This window comes from Malaclemys terrapin, chromosome 10 (assembly GCF_027887155.1).
Source record: "Malaclemys terrapin pileata isolate rMalTer1 chromosome 10, rMalTer1.hap1, whole genome shotgun sequence".
NCBI lineage: Eukaryota > Metazoa > Chordata > Testudines > Emydidae > Malaclemys > Malaclemys terrapin.
Window position 1 is genome coordinate 53,275,393 of NC_071514.1, and position 22,319 is coordinate 53,297,711.

At 62.3% G+C, this 22,319-nt stretch overlaps 2 protein-coding genes across 3 annotated transcripts in view; one reads left to right on the plus strand and one right to left on the minus strand.

Moving 5' to 3' along the window:
- The first annotated feature begins 578 nt into the window (after positions 1–578).
- PAM16 (presequence translocase associated motor 16) lies at positions 579–5,096 on the plus strand. The gene is made up of 5 exons (XM_054041320.1): positions 579–687; positions 1,979–2,063; positions 2,827–2,963; positions 3,540–3,605; positions 4,939–5,096. Exons 1-5 carry the CDS (start codon positions 685–687, stop codon positions 5,029–5,031), a joined length of 384 nt encoding a protein of 127 aa, XP_053897295.1. The 5' UTR covers positions 579–684; the 3' UTR covers positions 5,032–5,096.
- Positions 5,097–10,376: 5,280 nt separating this feature from the next.
- The window catches only part of GLIS2 (GLIS family zinc finger 2), a 34,828-nt gene continuing 22,885 nt past the window's right edge, over positions 10,377–22,319 (minus strand). Inside the window, exons 2-7 of one of the 2 annotated variants that reach the window (XM_054042602.1) lie at positions 19,168–19,509; positions 18,689–18,861; positions 17,753–17,929; positions 16,705–16,838; positions 15,872–15,990; positions 10,377–15,394 (exon numbers count right to left, since the gene is read on the minus strand). In XM_054042602.1, coding sequence (XP_053898577.1) covers positions 14,586–15,394; positions 15,872–15,990; positions 16,705–16,838; positions 17,753–17,929; positions 18,689–18,861; positions 19,168–19,402 — 1,647 coding nt within the window. In that variant the 5' untranslated portion in view covers positions 19,403–19,509 and the 3' untranslated portion in view covers positions 10,377–14,585. The remainder of the gene's footprint in view (positions 15,395–15,871; positions 15,991–16,704; positions 16,839–17,752; positions 17,930–18,688; positions 18,862–19,167; positions 19,510–22,319) is intronic. The other variant, XM_054042603.1, reaches the window with a different exon arrangement.

Below are 22,319 nucleotides of genomic sequence, written 5' to 3' on the forward strand. Positions count from 1 at the left end.
TAGCAGGGGAGAGAGAGACCAGGCCTGGGATGGCAGGGGGTCTGGGTGGGGGAGGGCACTGGTGGGGAGGGTGAGAGCCCAGGGCTGGGGTGGGGGGCAGCCAAAAATGTTTTTGCTTGGGACAGCAAAAAACCTAGAGCCAGCCCTGCTGCTCACCAGGGGTGGGTCGTGCCAGGGATGTGGCCAAATGCCAGCTCAGCCAGTTCCTGCTGCCCCCGTGTTCTCCCTGCCCCACGGCTGGGCCAAGCCCCGGGGCACACTCGAGGGGCTGCGGGTGCGGAGCGTGGCAGGAGGGGCTGGCAGATCTCGGGCCGGGCCACGACCCAAAGCCCAGACCCAAGCGCTAGAGAAGTGCCGTTGCGCTGCTGCCCCCCAGCGCGGGGGGTGGCTGTGGGTCAAGCCGTGGGGCACGCCCACAGCACGTGGCACGGGGGTGCTGCTGCGCTGGGGCCAAGATGGGGATGAGCGGCCTGGCTCCCGGGACAGGGCACCCCGGCCCCGCCCCCGCTGCAGTCACCCGCCGTCCGTCAGGGGGCGCGCTCCCCTCTCGCGCGGCGCTCGGCACCTGCCGCTCGATGGCCGCGGGGACACTCTGCCCGGCACCGTCTCTATGGCGCCCCCGCGGTGGCCGCTGCCCTTCGCTCCCTGAGCCGGGGCCTGCTGCAGGCCGGAAGCGCCGAGGACATGGTGAGCGGGACCGGGATAGCTCCCCCGAGCCGGGGCTCCCCCAGCCGCGCTCCGTCCTGCGCAGGGCCCGCTGGGGGCGGCCCCGGGGTCCCTCTGCCCGGTGCGCGCCGGAGAGTCGGTGCTGCCCCGGGCCCCGCCGCCTGGCACGGGCCGGCCCCCGGGCCCCGCAGGGAGCGTTTCACCGACTTGCCCACGGGGCCCCTTGCGGCGCTGGGACAGACCCCGGCTGCCCGCCCGGCGCCCGGCCCAAGCTCCTGCCCGTGCAGGCGGAAAGCGGCTGGGCCGGGGCCGGGATCGAGCCCGGCGCGTCCTGGGTCCAGGCAGCTCGGCCGGGGCAGGACCTTCGTGGCTCTGCCAGGCGGCAGCAGCCCTGGGCCGTACAGAACAGCTCCATGGCCCCGGCTGCCGGCCCGGCACCCGGTGACCTCACCCCGGTGTAGACGGCGCTAGGTCAGGGAACAACTCGTCCATCGGCCTAGTACCCCCTGCCCGTGGAAAGCAGCCCTGGGCAGAGCGTGTTTGTGCAGAGGCGTCCCAGGCGGGGGGCTGTTAAAAGCTCCCCTGGCTCAGGAGAGAGGGGCCAGGCCAGCGCTTGACCCGCTCTGCCAGACAGAAGGTGTCACCTGCGCGGGCTCCTGCGGTGCCCGCCGTTCACTTGACTCTCTGGCTGCCGCGGCTCATCAGCACCACCGGTGTGAGGGATGAGCCCAGTGCCTGGCATCCGTGTACAGTGGCCTGTCTGGTCGCTTTCACTTCCTAATGCAGGGACATTAGCTGCTCCTCCGTGTCCAGTGCCCAGGGCCGGGCTGGCCTTGCTCTGCATACAGCCAGCAGGAACATGCAGCTTCCTGGCCACTAGAAGGCACTCGCTGTGTAACAGGAACACCCCGGGCTGCTGGGTGCAAAGGCTGCGGCCTCCCTTCCCTTTTGAAACCAGTGCCCAGCGAGCATTGGGGTCACATCTGGGCTCCCATAACTAGTGATTTAACTAGTCCCAGGGCACTGGCCCCGATCTGTCCCTGGCTCTTCTGGACCATGTTGCGTCACTGGCTGGGTTAACTGATTGCTGGCTTTTGGCAGGGTGAATGCTTTGAGGGAGGAGAGGGCTTTTAAGCTGACTAGTGCTCGAGTTGTGGGGGGAGAGGGGAAGCCACTGGATCTTCGTAGTTATCTGATGCCCTTCCTGAACAATGCAAGGTCTGAGGGGTAACCTGGGCACACCCACGCAGAAGGCCTCTTCTGTAGGCCCCTGTGGGCAGCGGGTATTTGACTGCTTGTGCTTTGTCTGCAGGCCAAGTACCTGGCGCAGATCATCGTGGTGGGGGTGCAGGTGGTGGGCAGGGCCTTTGCTCGGGCACTCCGGCAGGAATTTGCAGGTAAGCACCAGTCACCGTTGCCAGCCTTGTCTCTTCCACCCAAGGGGGGTAGCTATGGAAAGCTGGTGTTGTCCTTGAGGGTGACCCCTGGCCTTGACTCTGGTTTAGTGTCTTTGTTTTGCATGTTAGAGGCCCGCTGGTGGGAGCGGGGCACCGGGCCTGTGCTGCTGGGGGAAGGCAGCCTGGATTGGCACCATTGTTTGTGGTAACTGCTCAGTAACGTGCATTAGTGTTAGCGGGTAACCTTCACGGACCTAGGTTAGTAACACGAGCTGCTGCCAGACAGGGAGCAGGGATGGGGACCTGGGCTGGGATTCCAGTCTCTGGGGACCCCAGATTTGCTGTCAGAGTTGGCCTCTGCAGCCCGGGGAGCAGTGCCCCCAAGTCTGGCCCCAAGTGTTTCCTGGGGGCCCTGCTCGGTGGCTGACTGGGCCAGGCTTACTGTGGCCCCGGTGGGGACAGTTCTGAGTGCTGTACAGAGAGCAGGGGGATCCTCTGGGAGGGAGGGCAGGATCATCCCCATTGCCCCACACAGCCTGTGACAGACTGGAATTGAACCCAGGCATCCTTGGCTCATGTTGCCACCCTCTGCCCTCACTCTACCCCGCCCCCCATTTCCTTATGTCCATAGAGGTCCTGTGGCACTTCCCTTTGCATGTTCAATAGCCCCAGGCAAGCTCTCCTGTGAGCGTAGTGGCCAGGTGGACCGGGGAGAGCGGGCTGTGATTGGAGGAGTGACCAGCTCTGGGGTCTCTCTGAACAGCCAGCCGAGCAGCGGCCGATGCGCGGGGACGCGCCGGGCCCCAGTCTGCTGCAGCCACCAGCATCTCGGGGATCAGCCTGCAGGAGGCCCAGCAGATCCTCAACATCTCCAAGCTCAATCCGGAGGAAATTCAGAAGGTAAAGCTGCGGCTCGGAATGGGATGGTCCAGCAGGCAGGTCTGCATAGCAGCAGGTTGCTGAAAGGCCAGCCCCTTTTCCCCAGCTGCTGCAGCCTGGTGTTCTCGCTCTGGCAGGAGATGGCTGGGTGGTGGCGTGTTTTGCTCCAGGGAGTGTGAGTATGGGTAGCCAGTTGGGGCTGGGCACCTCTGTTCTCAGTGCAGCAGCTTCCTTCAGCAGGCCTGTTACCCATGGTGCATTGAGGCATTCGCACCTTCCTCTCTGCCCCGGGACCCTTCTTGGCTTGCGCTGTAATCAGGGCTTTCCAGTGCTGCAGGAGGGAGAGAGGCTCTGGGCTGAAGTGCTTGGACTCAACCCCCCATGACAGCCACCCAGTGAATTTGCATGCCCTTGCTGGCCAAGTGTCAGTGAGCGAGGGTAGCTGCTCCCTCTGCCTCAGGGCACGGGCACTGCCATGGCTGTCCCCTGGAGGGACCTGTCACTATGGCTTAGAACAGCCAGCTGGCAGCGCGCTGAAATGCAGAGCGAGGGGCAGCCGGAAGAGGCAGCTCACGGTTGGCTTGTTTCCTTTGGCAGAACTACGATCACTTATTCAAGGTGAATGACAAGTCAGTGGGGGGATCGTTTTACCTGCAGTCTAAGGTAAGCGGGGTGTTGGATGGGTCTGGGCATCCGTCCTGCTCTGTGCCAGGCTATTGGGCTGGCCTCGCAGGTTTGGGAGCCGGCTGGCTGTCTTGGGAGCTGGCACTTGGGGCTGGAGGCGCTAAGGCTGTCATCGCTGTTTGTGGCACTCTAATTACCCCTCTGAGCAGAAGCAGATCTTTTCCGGGGTCTTTGCCAGGGTGAACGTCCTGCTGGCAGTGCCCTCTGGGTGTTTCCATCCCCACACCCGCCCACATGCCCCCACACCTCTCTGGGCCCCTGTCACACGGGCTGGACCCTGGGTGTCTCCGATGGCAGCATGTTGGACCCTGAGAAAGGATGAGTTCCCTGGGGTCTGGCACAGCGTCCGTTTGCCATCCTGTGCTCTCTGGGGCATGTGGATTGTGGGGGCAAACTGCCCTGGGCTGCAGCGTCTTTCTCAGGCCCCTCTGCTGCTGCATGGTGGGGCCTGGCCTGGAGCCACTATCAGCAGCCTCCTCATGCCAGTCACCAGTGTTCCCTCTAATGTTTTACATCCATGTGCGGAATGAATTTTGTTATGTGCATCAATATGGAGATGATGTGTGACACCTCACCTTCGTATTGGTGCACATAACAAAATTCATGTGGTGGGGGTGGGGCCGAGGGGTTCAGAGTGTGTGAGGGGACTCACGGCTGGGGAAGAGGGTTGCGGTGTATGGGGTGCAGGCTCTGGGTTGGGGATGAGGGGTTTGGGGTGTGGGAGGGGGCTCAGGGCTGGGGCAGAAGGTTGGAGTGTGTGGGGGGGCTCTGGGGTGGGGTCAGGGATGATGGGTTTGGGGTGCAGGCTTCCCTGGGGCTGCGGTGGGGAGAGATGACTCCCCCCCCAGCCCTCTCTCGCCACAGCAGCTTGGTGCTAGGGGAGAGGCATCTTTCCCCAGCCGCAGCAGCTCTGGCGGGGCGGGGCTGGGCTGGGCTGAGGGAGGGGCTCCTCCCCAGGCCAAGGCAGGTCCACACTGGGGCCGGGCTAAGGGAGAGGTTCCTCTCTCCCAGCCGAGGCAGATCTGTGCTGGGGCTGGGCCAAGGGAGGGGTTCCCCTGCCCCGGCCACAACACGTCCATGCTGGGGCCAGCGGGGAGGGGCACCTCTCCTCGCCTGAGCCCCTGCGCAGGGCTTAATAGGCAGCTGCGCAGCTTAGAGGGAACTTAGCCAGTCATGCAGTTGGCTTCTGCTGCCTCCTCCTGGCTGCCTGGTGAAGTGCAGCCATGTCCCTTGGCTATCCTGGGCCTGAGGCCCGGCCCGGGTATGGCGGACTGTGTGGTAGGTGAGACTCATTGGAGACACTGTCCTGCAGGTGGTGAGAGCCAAGGAGCGGCTGGACGAAGAGCTCCGAATCGAGGCCCAGAGACAGAGTGAAAGAGAACAGGGGCAGAAGCCAGAGACGTAACTACCCTCCATGCCCTCTTCTCAGCCCCTCTAAATTATAGCCAGCCAATAAATCCCCTCTCTGCAGCTTCCTCTGTGTGGTTTGGATTCAGGAGATTCCATGGGAGAGATGGGGGGGTCACGGCCTGGCCCATTGCTTGCGGGCAGCTGTATCAACTACCGAATGGCCAGGGGCCTCCCATAATGCACTAGGACAAGTGGGCAGTGAGATAGATGGAGGAGGAGCATTCCTTCCTGGACCATTCTCCCTGAAACATGGCGTCCAATTGCCCCCACCCACCGCAGAGCCAGAAATGCCTGGTGCTACATGCAGCCAGTTGGCTGCCCCCTGGGAGCCCCGTGCTTTAGAACAGGGGTGAGCAAACTACAGCCCGCGGGCCGCGTCCAACCCATCAGACCTTTTAATATGGTCCTCGAGTTCCTGCCAGGGAGCAGGGTCAAGGGCTTGCTCCGCTCCGTGTTGCTCCCAAAAGCAGCAGCATGTCCTCCGTCTCCTACACGTAGGGGCAGCCAGGGTGCTCCACACGCCACCCCCGCCCCAAGCACTGGCTCTGCAGCTCCCATTGGCTGGGAACCCAGAGCCGGCACTGCATCTCTGCGTAGGAGCCGGAGGGGGGACGTGCCGTTGCTTCCGGGAACTACTTGAAGTAAGCGCCGTCACGACCCTGCACCCCTGACCTCCTCCCACGCCCCAGCCCTATGCCCCAGCCCTGATCCCCCTCCCACCCTCCAAACCCCTCAGTCCTAGCCCAGAGCACCCTCCTGTACTCCAAATCCCTCATCCCCAGCCCCACCACAGAGCCTGCACCCCTGCCCCAGCCTGGAGCTCCCTCCTGCACCCTGAAGCCCTCATTTCTGGCCCCACCCCAGAGCCCTCACCCCCTCCTGCACCCCAACCCCCAATTTTGTGAGCATTCATGGCCCACCATACAATTTCCATAACCATATGTGGCCCTCGGGCCAAAATGTTTGCTCACCCCTGCTCTAGTAACAGGGTTTCCGTGTGCCCCTGACTCAGTGTGATGGGGGCTAGACGCTTTCCACTGCACCCACCATCACAGGAATGTATCTGCCCTTCCACTCCCTGGCCAGGTCCTTCAGCAGCCTCAGGACGGTGTCTGCTGGGGAGGAAGACTCAGACAACATGGGTGGAGAACTGGTAGGATGTGGGGAAGCTGCCGTGCGAGGAGACCCGCTGCTGGGCCCCCGGGAGTCAGTGTGAGCCCACCCTACCTGACTGGATCCCTGTACACCCAGCTCTGCCTGGGGACGAGGGCAGCCTAAAGAGCCCAGCAGTTTAGCGGGGCAAGGAGACAGTAACCAGGGTGCAGGGCCTGGTTTCACCTGGGGGCTGCAGTGACGCATTTTCTGCTCAGCCATTTGGAAAGCCCCAGCTGCTTGTCTGAGCCACTCCTGTCCAGCCATGGAGGCCAGGCGCAGATGGGCTCTTGGGACCAGACTGAGCCCAGGGGGCTCAGGAACCAAATCTCGCCAGGCACCATTTCTGAGAGCGTTTTGCCAAACTAGAGTGCAGCAAATGGCCCCTCTGTGGCTCCTTCCCAGGAGCCAGGGGAACAGCTGAGCCCAGGAGCTGTAACCACCCTGCTGCTGGCCTGTCACCACCACAGGAAAACCTGGGCCCTGTCAGACTGGGGAGAGCAGCGGCCCGCATGGCTTCTGGGGGCTCCCCCATAAACTCCAGGCTTCAGCTGCCCTGAGATGCTTGGAACATTTCCTGGGATGCAGTGCTGTTCCACAAACCCCTCCATCAAGGTGAGTTCTGGCCACCACTGATCACAACAGCTGTCAGACCCGTGCTTCCGCCACTCCTGATCATCGTAACTACCAGAAAAAAGAAGAACAGGAGTACTTGTGGCACCTTAGAGACTAACAAATTTATTAGAGCATAAGCTTTCGTGGACTACAGCCCACTTCTTCGGATGCATATAGAATGGAACATATAATGAGGAGATATATATACACACATACAGAGAGAGCATAAACAGGTGGGAGTTGTCTTACCAACTCTGAGAGGCCAATTAATTAAGAAAAAAAAAAAAAAAAAAAAAACTTTTGAAGTGATAATCAAGCTAGCCGAGTACAGACAGTGTGATAAGAAGTGTGAGAGTACTTACAAGGGGAGATAGTCAACGTTTGTAATGGCTCAGCCATTCCCAGTCCTTATTCAAACCGGAGTTGATTGTGTCTAGTTTGCATATCAATTCTAGCTCTGTAGTCTCTCTTTGGAGTCTGTTTTTGAAGTTTTTCTGTTGTAATATAGCCACCCGCAGGTCTGTCACTGAATGACCAGACAGGTTAAAGTGTTCTCCCACTGGTTTTTGAGTATTTTGATTCCTGATGTCAGATTTGTGTCCATTAATTCTTTTGCGTAGAGACTGTCCGGTTTGGCCAATGTACATGGCAGAGGGGCATTGCTGGAACATGATGGCATAGATCACATTGGTAGATGTGCAGGTGAACGAGCCCCTGATGGTATGGCTGATGTGATTAGGTCCTATGATGATGTCACTTGAATAGATATGTGGACAGAGTTGGCATCGGGGTTTGTTACAAGGATAGGTTCCTGGGTTAGTGGTTTTGTTCAGTGATGTGTGGTTGCTGGTGAGTATTTGCTTTAGGTTGGGGGGTTGTCTGTAAGCGAGGACAGGTCTGTCTCCCAAGATCTGTGAGAGTAAAGGATCATCTTTCAGGATAGGTTGTAGATCTCTGATGATGCGCTGGAGAGGTTTTAGTTGGGGGCTGAAGGTGACAGCTAGTGGTGTTCTGTTATTTTCTTTGTTGGGCCTGTCTTGTAGGAGGTGACTTCTGGGTACTCGTCTGGCTCTGTCAATCTGTTTTTTCACTTCAGCAGGTGGGTATTGTAGTTTTAAGAATGCTTGATAGAGATCTTGTAGGTGCTTGTCTCTATCTGAGGGATTGGAGCAAATGCGGTTATATCTTAGAGCTTGGCTGTAGACAATGGATCGTGTGGTGTGTCCTGGATGGAAGCTGGAGGCATGTAGGTAAGTGTAGCGGTCAGTAGGTTTCCGGTATAGGGTGGTATTGATGTGACCATCGCTTATTAGCACAGTAGTGTCCAGGAAATGGACCGCTTGTGTGGATTGATCTAGGCTGAGGTTGATGGTGGGATGGAAATTATTGAAATCATGGTGAAATTCCTCAAGGGCTTCTTTTCCATGGGTCCAGATGATGAAGATGTCATCAATGTAGCGCAAGTAGAGTAGGGGCGTTAGGGGACGAGAGCTAAGGAAGCGTTGTTCTAAGTCAGCCATAAAAATGTTGGCATATTGTGGGGCCATGCGGGTACCCATAGCAGTGCCGCTGACTTGAAGGTATATATTGTCCCCAAATGTGAAATAGTTGTGGGTGAGGACAAAATCACAAAGTTCAGCCACCAGGTTAGCTGTGACATTATCAGGGATACTGTTCCTGAAGACTCCAAAGAGAGACTACAGAGCTAGAATTGATATGCAAACTAGACACAATCAACTCCGGTTTGAATAAGGACTGGGAATGGCTGAGCCATTACAAACGTTGACTATCTCCCCTTGTAAGTACTCTCACACTTCTTATCACACTGTCTGTACTCGGCTAGCTTGATTATCACTTCAAAAGTTTTTTTTTTTTTTTTTTTTTTCTTAATTAATTGGCCTCTCAGAGTTGGTAAGACAACTCCCACCTGTTTATGCTCTCTCTGTATGTGTGTATATATATCTCCTCATTATATGTTCCATTCTATATGCATCCGAAGAAGTGGGCTGTAGTCCACGAAAGCTTATGCTCTAATAAATTTGTTAGTCTCTAAGGTGCCACAAGTACTCCTGTTCTTCTTTTTGCGGATACAGACTAACACGGCTGTTACTCTGAAACGTAACTACCAGGCCACCCGGGGGGCGGCAAGCGGCATGTTCCCAAAGCGGCGCAATCCTGCAGCTCTTGGGGGGGATGGCAGCCCCCACCCCGTGGGGGGTTAGCTTTACCAAGTCCTGAGATCCCTGTGCCAGGGGAACAGACCAGAGGGAATAACCCTGCCTGAGCCCAGCTGGCATAGTAGATTGTTTCCATTTCCTAAGGGCCATCGGTACCACAATGACACACACGCACAGCCTTTGTGGCACTGCCCTCTGCTGCTTGGCACATGCCCTTCTTGGCCCCCTGGCCCTGCGGGGCGGGCTCCGAGATTCCCTCACTCGCCTGATTGCTCTGGGCTGGCTGCACAGGGAGGTGGACACTCTTGAGAACATTGAGGTTCATCCCAAACCCTTACACGAAGGTTTCTAACCATCAGAGGAGTGAAGTTCTGGAACAGTCTTCCAAGGGGAGCAGTGAGGGCAAAAGATATATCTGGCTTCAAGACTGAGCTTGATAAGTTTATGGAGGGGATGGTATGATGGGATAGCCTACTTTTGGCAATTAATTGATCTTTGACTATTAGCGGTAAATATGCCCAATGGCCTGTGATGCGACACTAGATAGGGTGGGATCTGAGTTACTACAGAGAATTATTTCCTGGGTGTCTGGCTGGTGAGTCTTGCCCACATGCTCAGGGTTTAGCTGATTGCCATATTTGGGGTTGGGAAGGAATTTTCCTCCAGGGCAGATTGGCAGAGGCCCTGGGGGTTTTTCGCCTTCCTCTGCAGCGTGGGGCACGGGTCACTTGCTGGAGGATTCTCTGTACCTTGAAGTCTTTAAACCACGATTTGAGGACTTCAATGGCTCAGACGTATGTTAGGGGTTTGTTGCGGGAGTGGATGGGTGAGATTCTGCGGCCTGCGTTGTGCAGGAGGTCAGACTAGATGATCATGTTGGTCCCTTCTGACCTTAAAGTCTATGATTCTAAGCCTGACCTGGCTGCCTCCTTGGGGCCCCTTCTCCCCGTGGGGGGAGACGTCGGTACCAGAGGCCTTAGTGGCTCCCAAACTGGGGGTTGCAGCATCCTGGCTCCCCCTCTCTGTTTCGGTAGCATCTGCGGGCCTTGTTGCGCTGGGCACTGGCCAGACCTGGGAGGAGGCAGGAGCTTGTGGACCAGCTAGGCACTGAGGGAGAAGGGAAATGGGTGGCCACTTGTCCAAGATCTCCCGGCAGCTCTGGGCTCAAATCCAACTCTTCCCAATCCCACACCAGAGCCCTACCCGCTGCCTCTCATTGCCAACAACTCCTGTGCATCCCCCCACCCATTCCCAGCACAGGCAGTACCCATCGCTGGCACCTAAGGGTGGAGGTGCCAGTGGGAGGCTGCGATGTGCTCACAGGGGTGGTGTCCCTAGGCGGTGCTGAGCAGGGTGGAGCCCCCGAAAAGCAATTACAGGCTGACACAGCCAGGGCAACTTGTCAATTCACTTTATTGTTTTCTTAATAAACTTCCTCTCCTCTGGAGGCCGAGAGGGGCAGTCGTGAGCATCTCGCTTTGTTTCTTTAGTTAAACGCTATGCTAACAGCAATGGAGCCAAGAGGAGAAAGAACGTACACTACCAGAGAAAGGCACTTAGAGACGGGTAAAATACCGAGAGCCTGGAATGTGCGACGACGACCGAAAAACAAAACGTATACCGGCCCTGGCAGGCCTAGTCTATCACAAAGCACATGCTGTGCTACTGTTAACCCTTTGAGTGGCATGCTGCTCGCCCGGCCTGGGGTGAGGGGGCAGGGATCTCTCGGCAGCCCCAGAGCTGGCAGGTGTGATGCTCGCCCGCAGCAACAGGTTCCCCCCAAGCGTTGGCTCTGGGGGGCTGGCTCCCTGCCAGCCAGGCAGCAGTGCTGTAACAGCCAGACCCTGAGGGCCCCTTCCTCCCTCCAGCAGCTGCAATGGTGCTTTTGAGGTGGAGGATGTGGCCAGTGAGGGGGTCTAGAGCCTGGCTAGGGGGATCTCCTGGTTGGAGGGTGGCAGCAGAGCAGGGGTCCTGCTGAGGGCAGGGGAGAGGTATGCAGGACCCCCTTGTGTATCAGGAGGAGCGGAAAAGACAGCGAGACCCCTCCTGCAAGGGAGGGATAGTCCGGGTGGGCCCCTTGGGGCGAGCACTGAGCAATCCCTCTGCAGGGGAGGGAGTGTCCAAGGGGCAAGCGTGGGGAGGGGGAGAGGCCAGGAGACCTGGGCACAAGCGGTGGCTGCTTGGAGATGCCCTGTCCTCAGGAAGTGCCTGCTCCTGCAGGCACAGCCATGCCATGCCCAGGCCTAGCTGTGCTCAAGGAGCTTGGCTCTGGAGCAACCACTCAAAGTGCTAAATCAGTCTAAAGAGTTTATGTAGCTTATATGTCCATAGGCCAGCCTGGCTGGCCCTGGAGTGTCTAGAATAGCTTACGGTACATACTGCGCGGGGCCATCTGGCCAGCACCAGCTGAAGAGACAGGCTGAGCCCATGGGCATCACCCACAATGGCTCAGTGCAGCTCTGTGGTGCCAGCCAGCCAACATGCCTGCCCTCTTTGGCCACAGCTGAACCTCCAGACCTATGTTGTGCAGGGGCCAACCCTGCCCAGATCTGCTCCCTGCTGGGGGCAACCACACCAGGCCCTCACCAGGTTGGGAGGAGCCCGCTGGGCCGCATGGCATGAGCCCAATCTGCACATTGTTGTGACTCTATTCCTTATGGGCAGGTGTCTCCTGGAGACTACAGCTCCCAGTAGGCACTGTTCAGAAAGGGGTGGAGTGCCTGCTGGGAACTGTAGTCTCAGGCCCCAGCCTTGGCCACCCCACATTTAATGCTGTAACTTAGGCTGGCTTGCTGCCCCTCACTCAGGCAGAGCCCCAGCACCTCACCAGCCGCTCTCCCCCCACCCCCTGAGTGAGGGCTGTGATGCCCCATGGCTGGGAGGTGCAGACACCTCAGCCCCCAGTGCTGTGGGGTAGCAGAACCCTCCCACCAGCCTGCACCGTGGGCAGTGAGAGTGGCCCTATGCTTTGTGTGTAATTAGCTTTCTAACCAGCAAGGTGCATGGGGGAGGGGGGGGCAGGAGACCAGCTAGGGGGAGCTCATGCTCCCCAGCAACTGGCACCCATAACCACAGTGCTCTGATGGGCCAGGCTCTGCCTCCTGCTGCTCCTCCCCTGGACCGGGTGCCACAGGGGCATCCAGCTGTCACCCAATGCCGCTTGGTCTCAGCCTGGCACTGGGCCTGCTGCTCACCAGGCTGCCACGGGGCTGGCTGGGATGTCTCCAACCAACCCCCTGGGGCAGGGACAGCGGGGAGGCACAGCTGGGCCCATCAAGGGAGCCAGAGAAGAACATGGGGCAGCTGGCTGCACCCAGCCCAGGGGCATTACTCTGTGTGTGGGGGACAGGGCTAATGGGGTCCCTCCCACCTGCATATGCTGCAGCCCCTGGCTGAGGACAGGCCCAGGGGAGCATTCAGGGCAACAGCCTGCCCAGGCCATGTGCCCACAGGCAGCCTGGCAGCCACGCCTCAGGAAGGTGGCGTGTGCCAGGGCAGGGCTAGCCAGGGCTCCGGGCAGTGGGGCTGGGGCTGGGCTGGAGAAGGTTGCAGCTGCTGAGCCAGTCACTGGGAGATGGGCAATGGGTCCGTGGGGTGAACTGCCCAAGGGGTGGAGGGAAAACCAGTTTGGGGACCATCAGCAGCAGGCCTTGTGGGGGGAGGAACAACAGCGGGGGCTCAGCCCCAGGCCTGATGGGGCTCACCTTGGCAGCTGGCCAGAATGGGGGCTTGGCAGGTGCAGCACCAGGTTGTGGGTGGTGGCCCAAGGGCTCCCTGCAGTGCTGGGGGAGGGGGGGCCCTGCAGCAGTCTGCCCACTCAGGGTGTTAACTGAAGTACTGCCCCTGGCACCCGCCTCCCAGCTGGGCTGGCCAGGACACTAGCGGGCCAGGGTTCACAGCTGGGCGGGACTCCCACCCTGCAGCGCTGGCCAGCCACACACACTCGTTGTTGCATGCTAAGGTACTAACAGAGCTGAAGGTGATCTTGCCCCCGTCCTCCCCCCTCGTTGGGGAAGGGGCATGGGAGCCGGTGAGCGGCATACTCAGCCAGTATGCGTTGTCGGGGGAGGGGTCCAGGGGCAGGGCTCCCCACGGGACTGGGGGTCCGTCTGTCTGTCTCAGTCCAGTCAACCCAGGGCTGAAGGGCAATGGGGCTGCAGTCCAGAAGTTCATCGTGGTCTTGTCTTGCCGGCATCTCCACCAGGCAAGCCCAGCTGCGGGTGAGTAGCTCTGCCTCCTCCGCTGGCCCAGGGACGGCTGGGTGCATTCGGGGCCCGGCTGATCTGCTCTTGGGGGTGGGGTGTCAGACTGGGCAGGGCGCCAGTTGGCTGGTGGGAGCTCCGTCAGCTGGGGGGTGACAATGGGAACACCCCTGCTTCGGCGGCTCCTGGTGGTACCACATGGCTGGGCTGGCTGCTCCTGGGTCAGCGCTGGGTGGCAGGAAAACACCACTTGGCTCCAGGGGCGCTGGCTGTGCTGCAGGCCGGGCTGGTGCAGGCACTGGGAGGTGGGTGATGGAAGAGGGCCAGTGGCAGGTGTTGGGGCAAGTGAGGCGCTAGATCCCCTTGAGTGGGGGCTCCTGGAAATGAGCCAGCGTCCCACCGTGTGCGGGAACCGGAGCTGGAGTGGAGGGAGCCTGCCAGACCAATGCCATGGCAGTACCAATCCTAGGGTGGGGGGCTTACTTTGAGCCAGAGAGGAAGGTGCCAAGGGCTGCCAGTGCCAAGGGGGCAGCTCTGCTGCAGGGGCCAGGGGCCACGGCCCCCAAAAGCCGCAGGCTGGGGGGGTGTCAATGGGCCCTTCCTCTGGGATTGCTCAAACCCACCCAGCTACTGGGCTGCACACAGCCAGCAGAGGGCGCTAGTACATGAGCACCTGGCACTGACTGGGGGTGGGCATGGGCTGGGTGTTGGGACCTCAATGCAGGTGGCTGCGTGGCTCAGGCCTCAGGCAGGGGGCGCCTGGTCAGCACCAGGGACAAGGGCCCGACGCGGGACCTGTCAGAGTGGGGGGTTGGGTGAGATAAATAAATAGCGGCGCCTCCCACTGCCTTAGGCCTGGGGCAGGCAGCCCCCAGGGAGAGACGGGGCGATGGCACACCAGGCTGGCCCTAGGGCCCTGATCCAGCTCCACGCCCCATTGCTCCCAGAGCCATGGCCTGGCTCGGGTCCCTCCGCAATGGTCCCTCTCTGGCACCCGCTCTGCTGCCACAACCGACCCTGGTGCTCCAGCCCAGCGCCTGCCAGAGCCATGAGCCTGCTCCTGCTGTGTCCTGTGCCAGCGTTGGCAACCCCTGGAGAGCCAGCAGGAGGCGCCAGGGTGCGGCTGACTCAGGGAGGGGGCAGTTAGCTGTCTCAGGGGGTCCCACGAAGAGGCCTCTGGAGCGGCCTGCGCTGGGCCGGTGGTGCGGGCGGGGCTGGGATGGGGATTATTGCTATTCTCAGAAGAGTCAAACTCTTCTTTCGTGAAGGGTCCAAGCGAGACCCAAGCGGCAGTCGCAGGGGAAGGGGGCAGGAGGTCCGGCTCCCCCCCACCCCGCTGGCGGATTCACCCGTCAAGACTCGGGCCAAGGTGGTGCCTTGTCTTGCATCTGGGCTTCGTTCACTCAGTTCACCACGGCCGGCTTCAGCAAGACGGAGCCAGGGGGGATCACCACCCAGCCGGGCGGCAGGGCCTCAGGGCTGCCCATAGAGCTCACGCTGGTGGACAGGTCCAGTACTGCGCCGGGCAGCAGCGGCAGGCTCTCTGGAGCACGCCTGAGCCGGGCCCGCTCAGTCCTGTCACACGAGTCTTTGCGGCTCTCGAGCCCCTGAGCTTTGCCCGCTTTGGCCACCCTGGTGTCACCCATCTGGCACTTCTCCACGTCCGTCTTGCCAGCAAGCAGGGACACCACTGGCAGCCCCAGCCCGCTAGCCCCAAAGGGAGATGCCAGCAAGGGGCTCTTGGCCAAGTTGAGTGGCGCCCCATTGAGGGACAGCACGGGGCTGGGCAGCCCCGACAGCGCAGCAGAGCCCACGGCACCGCAGGCCAGGGTGCTGAGGTCCAGGGGACCCGGGGCCAGGGGGATGGGCAGAGAGGCTCCCAGGCCGGGCAGCGCGTGCCCGCCAAAGAGGGCGGCCGGGTTGGGGATGATGAGTTGCGCCCCGTTGACGTAAGGCACTTCCGCCGAGGCGACGGGGGTCTTGGGAGGCTGCTGGAGTTTGAGCAGCTCCTGCTGCTCGTGGGACACAAAGTGGCCATGGGCCTTGATGTGCTTCCGCAGTGAGCTGGGGTCCGTGTAGCGCTTGTGGCAGCCGGGCATCTTGCAGTAGTAGGGCTTGTCCACGTAGTGGGTGCGCGTGTGCTTGAAGCGGTCGCTGGAGTTGGAGTAGCGCTTGCTGCAGCCCTCGTAGGGGCACATGTAGGGTTTCTCGCCTGCATGGGGACACAACAGCCATGAGCTGCCACAGGCTTCTCGACCCGGCATGCCATGGGGCCTCTGCCGCCAGGCCATGGGCTGCCACGGGCTGCCTAACCCAGCATGCCACAGCACTTCCGCGGCCAGGCCATGGGCTGCCTGACCCAGCGTGCCATGGGACCTCCGCCACCAGGCCATGGGCTGCCTGACCCGGCGTGCCATGGGACCTCCGCCACCAGGCCATGGGCTGCCTGACCCGGCGTGCCATGGGACCTCCGCCACCAGGCCATGGGCTGCCTGACCCGGCGTGCCATGGGACTTCCGCCACCAGGTCATGGGCTGCCTGACCCGGTGTGCCATGGGACCTCTGCCGCCAGGCCATGGGCTGCCCTACCCAGCATGCCACAGGGCTGCCGCCGCTGGGCCATGGGCTGCCCTGACACTGACTTGTGTGCAAAGGGGTGACACCCAGGCCCTCCATCCCTGACACTGACCTGTGTGCGAGCGGTTGTGGATTTTAAGATTTTCCAGCCTGGAGAAGCTCTTGTTGCAGGTTGGGCAGCGATGAGGCTTCTCATTGGTGTGGGTGCGAATGTGGATCAGCATCTTGTACCTGCCCCAGGGAGAAGGGAACCCAGCTGGGGTGAGCCCGCCCAGCAGGGCGCCACGGGGAGAGGGGGGCCCGGCTGGGGTGAGCCGGCCCGGCAGGGTGCTGTGGGGCTGCAGCTGCCATGGGAACCCAGGGAGCTGATGGAACAGCTGTTCCCCTCTCCCCGTCACAGGACACACAAATCGCCACAGCTGCCCCCAGGGGGGCCAGGAACAGTCCCCAGCTCAGAGAGGACACGGACTTGTCCAATATCATACCCAGCAATTAGGGCAGAGCCCAGATCTGCTCCTGCCCCCCCACTGAATCCCTGTCCTGCCCCATAACCACCCCACCCAGATCCCCTCATCCCTGCCCCATAACACCATAAGTGCCCCGCACCAACCGCCCCAATCTCTGCCCTTTAACCACCCAGCCCTGATCGACTCACCCCATAACAACACAGCATGGATCCCTGTTCCATACCGTAACCACCCAGCCCCAATCTCCCCATCCCTGCCCTGTAACTGCCCAGCCCTGATCCCCCCCCATCCTTACCCCATAACCAGCCAGCGTGTCACTAACAGTTGTTGGTGTAACTGACACACGTGGTTCCCTGGGAAACCACAATCTGCCTGAATCTCTCTTTCCTCTTCCCTCCCATCAGTCTCGGGGTCCCGAGCCGCGTCTCCCTCCCTCCCTGCAGCTCGCTGTCCCAGCCTCAGTGCCCCCAGCCCCCACCTGGCATTGAAGCCCCGGCCATGGCGCGCGCAGCCCTCCCAGTGGCAGCAGTAACCCGCGTCCTTCTCCGGCTTGACGTGGAAGTCGTTGACGTGATCCACCAGGTCTTGGAGCAGGTCGAAGAGCTGGTTACACTGCGGGGGGCAGGGTTGGGTCAGATGGTGGCTGAAGGGGGAGCCCCACTGTGTCTGGCTGCGGGAGATCACAGGGGGGCCCGGCTGGGGGAGGGGCGGCTGCAGGGGGCCCGGCTGAGGGCGGAGTGGGTGTTTTGATGCACGGCAGGTGGGATTGAGTGGGAAGTGGCTCAGGCCCCCCGAGGACTGGCCAAGATGTACCCACCCCGCCCCGTCACTCCCTAGTTCAGACCTGCCACGGCTGTGCCTGGCCCCAGAGGCTGTGGGTGCCGGGCTGGGAAGGGTGACTGGGACAGGTGGCCCATTGAGATCCACCAATGGCCAGGAGGGGCAATGTCCCAAAGACCTGTTCCATGGCATCCGCCACGCAGCCCCGTGGCACACCCCTTGAGCACGCCCCTCGCAGCCCCCTCTGCCCCACCCCCCTCTGACCCTCATAGCCCCGTGGCACACCCCTCACAGCACCCTCTGCCCCACCTCCCTCCACCCAATGGCACACAGCTCGCAACCACCCATCCCCATCCCCCCTGCCCCGCAGCACGCCCCTCGCTGCCCCCCCACCCCACAACACACCCCTCGCTGCCACCCTCTGCCCCGCAGCATGCCCCTCGCTGCCCCCCCACCGCATGACATACCCCTTGCTGCCACCCTCTGCCCCGCGGCATGCCCCTCACTTCCCCCATCCGCCCCTCAGCCCCACGGCATGCCCCTCGCTGCCGCCATCTGCCCATCCCCGCGGCATGCCCCTCACTGCCCCCATCCGCCCCCCAGCCCCACGGCATGCTCCTCGCTGCCCCCCAGCCCCACTGCATGCCCCTCGCAGCCCCCCTCTAGGACGCAGATGTCAGGGGATTTACCCTACACAGGACTGGGGCCATGGGCTCAGCCCCCCGGGGCCCGGCTGCCCTCCTCACCTTGGCCCAGCGACACACCAGCTGCTGCGGCAGGGGCAGCTCCGGGGAGAGGCGCTTCTCCTTGGCGGGGGTGAGGAAGGCCGAGGCTGGCAGGTGCAGGGCGCCGCCTGAGCCCAGGGGCAGGAAGAACTGGAAGGAGCTCGGGAGGCCGTCGATGTAGCGCAGGGATGGGAAATCCTGTGGGGGAAGAACAAAGGTGCTGGGTCAGAGACACTGGCTGGAGCAGGGAGCTCGGGAGGGGGCGGGGGGGCTGGGGTGGGTCAGAGACACCGGCTGGGGCAGGGGGTTGGGGGGGGCGGACGTGCCCCACCCTGGGGATCAGGAAGGATGAAGAATATTGCACAGCTGGATCCCAAAGCTTTGCAGTGCAATGAGCCCCCCCCTTGCACCCAACCCCCGCCCCGTCCCAGCTGGGGCCAGCTCCCCCAAGCTCTGCTGCACTACTACCCACATACCAAGCGTGGGCCTGGTGCCCATCCCCAGGCAGGCACAGGCCGGGCGAGCCACCCTTCCCCCCCACAGTCCTGCCGCAGCCCATCCCACTCCCTTCCCCCCCATCCCATCCCTCTCCCCCTGCCCCTCCGCCCCCCCACCGCAGCCCGTCCCTCTTCCCCCGCACTCCAGCCCTCCCTCTCCCCCTCCCTCCCCGCCCCAGCCCATCTCTCTTTCCCCCCACCCCAGTCCATCCCTCTCCCCCTCCCTCCCTGCCCCAGCCCATCCTTTTCCCCCTCCCCTCCCTGGCGGCCCAGCCCAGCCCAGCCCAGCGGGCGGCCCAGGGCCTAGGTCTGGGGCTGCCCTGGGCAGAGGGGCAGCCATCTGGAAAAGTCTCTTCCTGCTGAGTCGAGGGAGGGAGCTGCTGCCACGGTGTCCCCAGCCCCCTTCCCAGCAGCTCCCCTGTCTGCCCCAGCCCCTGCCCTGCCATAGCGCATCACTTACATGGGGGTTGGGGACCATGGGCAGGTCCCCGCTGCCCTGCCGCTCAGGGGACAGCGAGGTGCTGCCACCGGGGGAGTCCAGGCCGGATGGGGGTGACAGGCTGAGGTCCAGCAGGGGCGTCGAGGAGAAGCGAGCGTCCCGTTTGTCGTGGTACTTGGAGGCCAGCAGGGGACCTGGGGAGCACAAAGCCAGCGGGTGAGCAGCAAATCCCACCCCAAGCGCCTTTCCCCACCACTGCAATGCAGCCACTTCTGGGGCAGGACGCGGTAGTGACCCCCCCTCTTCCTCAGTCCCTGCGCCCAACCCCACAGCTCATGGCCTGCCCCAAGGGATCCCAGCATGGCTTGGGGGACCCCAGTCGTGTTGGCCCAGCCCCAGGGGCAGGTGGCCAGCAGGGGGCAGAGTGTGACCCAAGGCTCTCTCACCACCGGTTCCACCCTGAGAAGACTGCACACAGGTGGTACCCCCTGGTGTCGTACCAGAGGGTGCAGGAAGGCGGTCCCCCCGGGTGGGGCCCTGGACGCCCCTCCCCCTCTCACCGGCCAGCGGGGAGCCAGGCGAGCCGGGGCCCATTGCTGCGGCATCATCATCCTGGCTCTTGAGCTCGCGGTGCAAGCCCCGGTGCTTGGTGCTGCCCAGTGTCCGCTTCTCCCGTGCTGCCCGCAGCTTGGAGATGCTGATCTTGAGGTCGAGGGGCTCATCCAGGGAGTGCATGGTGCCCGGCTTGGCCACCAGCAGCGTCCTCCGGCAGGGAGCAGACGGTGTCCTCTGGGGCCTGCTCCCCCTGCAGCCCGGGGACAGGGGCAGGGTGCCCAGGCAACCTGCAGTGGAGCAGAGGGGCAGGGGGGTGAATTAGGTCGTGCTGCCCTCTAGGACCCACACACGGACACCCATGCACCCCCCTGCATAGAGCCTGTCCCAGCGGCCACAGGATCGGGCCATCTGGAAAAGTCTCTTCCTGCTGAGTCGAGGGAGGGAGCTGCTGCCACGGTGTCCCCAGCCCCAAGGGGCCAGGAGCTCCAAAACCTGCCGCCAGGAGCCCCCCCACTCTGTTGCCAGGAGCCCCTCCCCCCCACCCATAGGTGCTGGAACTGAGGGGTGCTGCATCACCCCACAGCTTAAAGTGGTTTCCATCATACACAGGGTTTAGTTTGGTTCAATGGCTCTCAGCACCCCCACTATACAAATTGTTCCAGCACTCCTGCCCCAATCTGCTGCCAAGAGCCACAAATCCTGCCACCAGGATCCCCCCCAACTTGCCATCAGGAGCCCCCCAAAACTTGCCACCAGGAGCCCCCTAAAAACTTGTTGCCAGGCCTGCTCTTAACAGGGGGCTGGGAAATGCAAGGACAGATTCTGGAGAAGGAACAGTTCTATGTACAAAAGTAGGACACTGGGACAGGCCACTCCCCCCTCAGCTCTGCTGGTGCCCCTCACTCTTGACCTGCAGCCCCCTGCTAGCCCAATCCTGGGGCCCCCTGAACCCCATTACCGCCAGACCTCCAGAGCTGAAAGGCAGGTGCAGTAGATGCCACGACACTGCCCCTGCCACCCATCCCGTCCAGCTCCCTCCCCTGCACAGTGCCCAGTGCTCCCCCCGAGGGCAGAGTCCTGGCAGCCTCTCACCACCCTGGCTGCACTGGAGAGTCCCAGCTCCTGCTCCTCCCCTGGCCTGGCTCAGAACTCAGCCCTACATTTTCCATGGAGTCCCATACCCATACCCACTCCCACTGAGCCAGATGGGGGCGGGTCCTATGATCAGTGAGGAGCCATCAGGCAGGGGCTGGGTTCAGTGACCGCCTGCCTCGCCTAGCCTGCCAGGCGGGGAGGGGAGGATGGGGCCAGAGGCAGCCGGCAGAACTGGCTGAGCTGGTCCAGAGCCATGCTGCAGCCCCCCCAGCACAGTGACCTGTCTGGAATTACAAGCAGCTGTTTCCCCTCTGCCTGCAGCAGCCACAGCTCAGGGGGCAGCGCCAGGAGCCGCAGGGCTCTGCAGGGCGGGGCCCAGGCCAGGGTGGGGCCCAGCAGACACCAGCCCAGTCACATGCCAGCCCTTCCACTTTACACGGTTACTCAGGCCTATGCGGTGCTCACAGACACCAGGGCAAAGCCAGGCCCAGTGTGGAGGGGCTCTGGGCAAGCATCCAACCGATGCCCCTCACTCCCAACCCGCAGCCCCCTGGGGTTTTCAGGTGCTTTGAGATCCTCGGCGGGGCTGGGAGAGGCAAAGCTCTGACAGCTGGGGAAGGAGCCTGCCCTGGGCCTTGCTGCTCCTGCTGTCCAGGGGGAGATTACAACACATCATGGAGCTTGCAAACCTGGAGCTCAGCCTGCTCAGGGAGGACAAACTCCCACATCCTAGGGCTCTGGGCAGGGAAGGCCAGGGAGTCTGAACCAGGCCTGTGCCGGCCATGTGGGGAGCCCAGAGCTGGGCTAGCAGGGGGCTGCAAGGCGCCTCCCCATCACCAGCAGCCCAAATCTGCTGGAGCCAGGAGGGGATTCAGCTTGGCAGATTTGAGGGGCAGCAGGGGGCCAGAGAGTGGGGGCGGGAGCAGGGGCCCAGAGAGCGGGGGGTGGGGGTGGTGCAGCCTGGGGCCAGGCAATGTGGGAGGCAGCCTGGGGCTGGGGAGAATGGGGGGAGGAGGGGGCTGCACAGGACCAGGTGGGGGGGGGCAGCGTGGGACTGGGGAGTATGTGGGCGGCACAGGGCCGGGGAGTGTGGGGGGAGGAGGGAGAAGGGGGCCAGAAAGCAGGGGGGGCAGCAGGGGGCCAGGAAGCGTGGGAGGCAGCCTGGGGCCAGGGAGCAGGGGGGCACCGTCCCCAACACAAGGCTCCCATACATGAGAGGTGCCCACTTCACAGCCAGCCTCACTCTGCCCCCTGCCTGCCAGCCCCAGCCCGCGCCAGAGCCAGCCCAGAGCCACTCAGCTCAGGCCAGGCTGGCCCTGCTGGGCACCATGAGGATTGCGCTGAGCCTAGGCACCCCAAGGCCTGGCTGGGGTCCGGCAGCCAGTCCCCGAGGGCCCTGGGCCCCTTCCTACTTGGCAGTTTTGGATCAGCCCAGAGCCCAGCCAGCAGACCGTGCCCCTCCCCCGATCCTCGACAGCCCCCAAAGGGCTGCTAGGCTCTCCCTGCTCCTGGCTGGGGGCAGTCCCGCTGGGGTGGGCAGGGAGGGGCACCCCGCGCACCCCCCTCCAGCCGGCCTGTGGCCCCCTGTCTGGCTGCGCCGGGCACAGGGAAGGGGGAGGAAGGAAGTAAATATTTATCTTCGGCAGTTCAGAGCCTGGGAAGGCTCCAGCTGCATTCACGGCCTCCCTCCTTGGACTGCCCTGCCCTGCCCAGGGCCTCTCCCTGGGGCAGGGGAGGGGACCTGGCGGGCTGCCAGCTGTCTGCTAGCTGGTTCCTTATGAGCCCGGCCAGGCGGGCCCTGCACTGCCATCCTGGGCTCCTCCGTGGACACCAGGCCTGGCTCATTTCCTGCCTGCTTCCTGCTGTGGCATCATGCCCTGGCCTGCCCACGCACATCCCACCCCCGCCATGTGACTCAGTTTCCCCACCTGGCCATGGAGACAGTGATAAGAGGTGGCAGTGCTCGGAGAGCCCCCAGCACCCCACACAGCCTGATCCCAGA

Coding starts and splice junctions, on each gene's coding strand:
- PAM16 (XM_054041320.1), top strand. Junction 2,064..2,826: donor ACTCCGGCAGGAATTTGCAG/GTAAGCACCAGT, acceptor CTCTCTGAACAG/CCAGCCGAGCAGCGGCCGAT. Junction 2,964..3,539: donor ATCCGGAGGAAATTCAGAAG/GTAAAGCTGCGG, acceptor TTCCTTTGGCAG/AACTACGATCACTTATTCAA.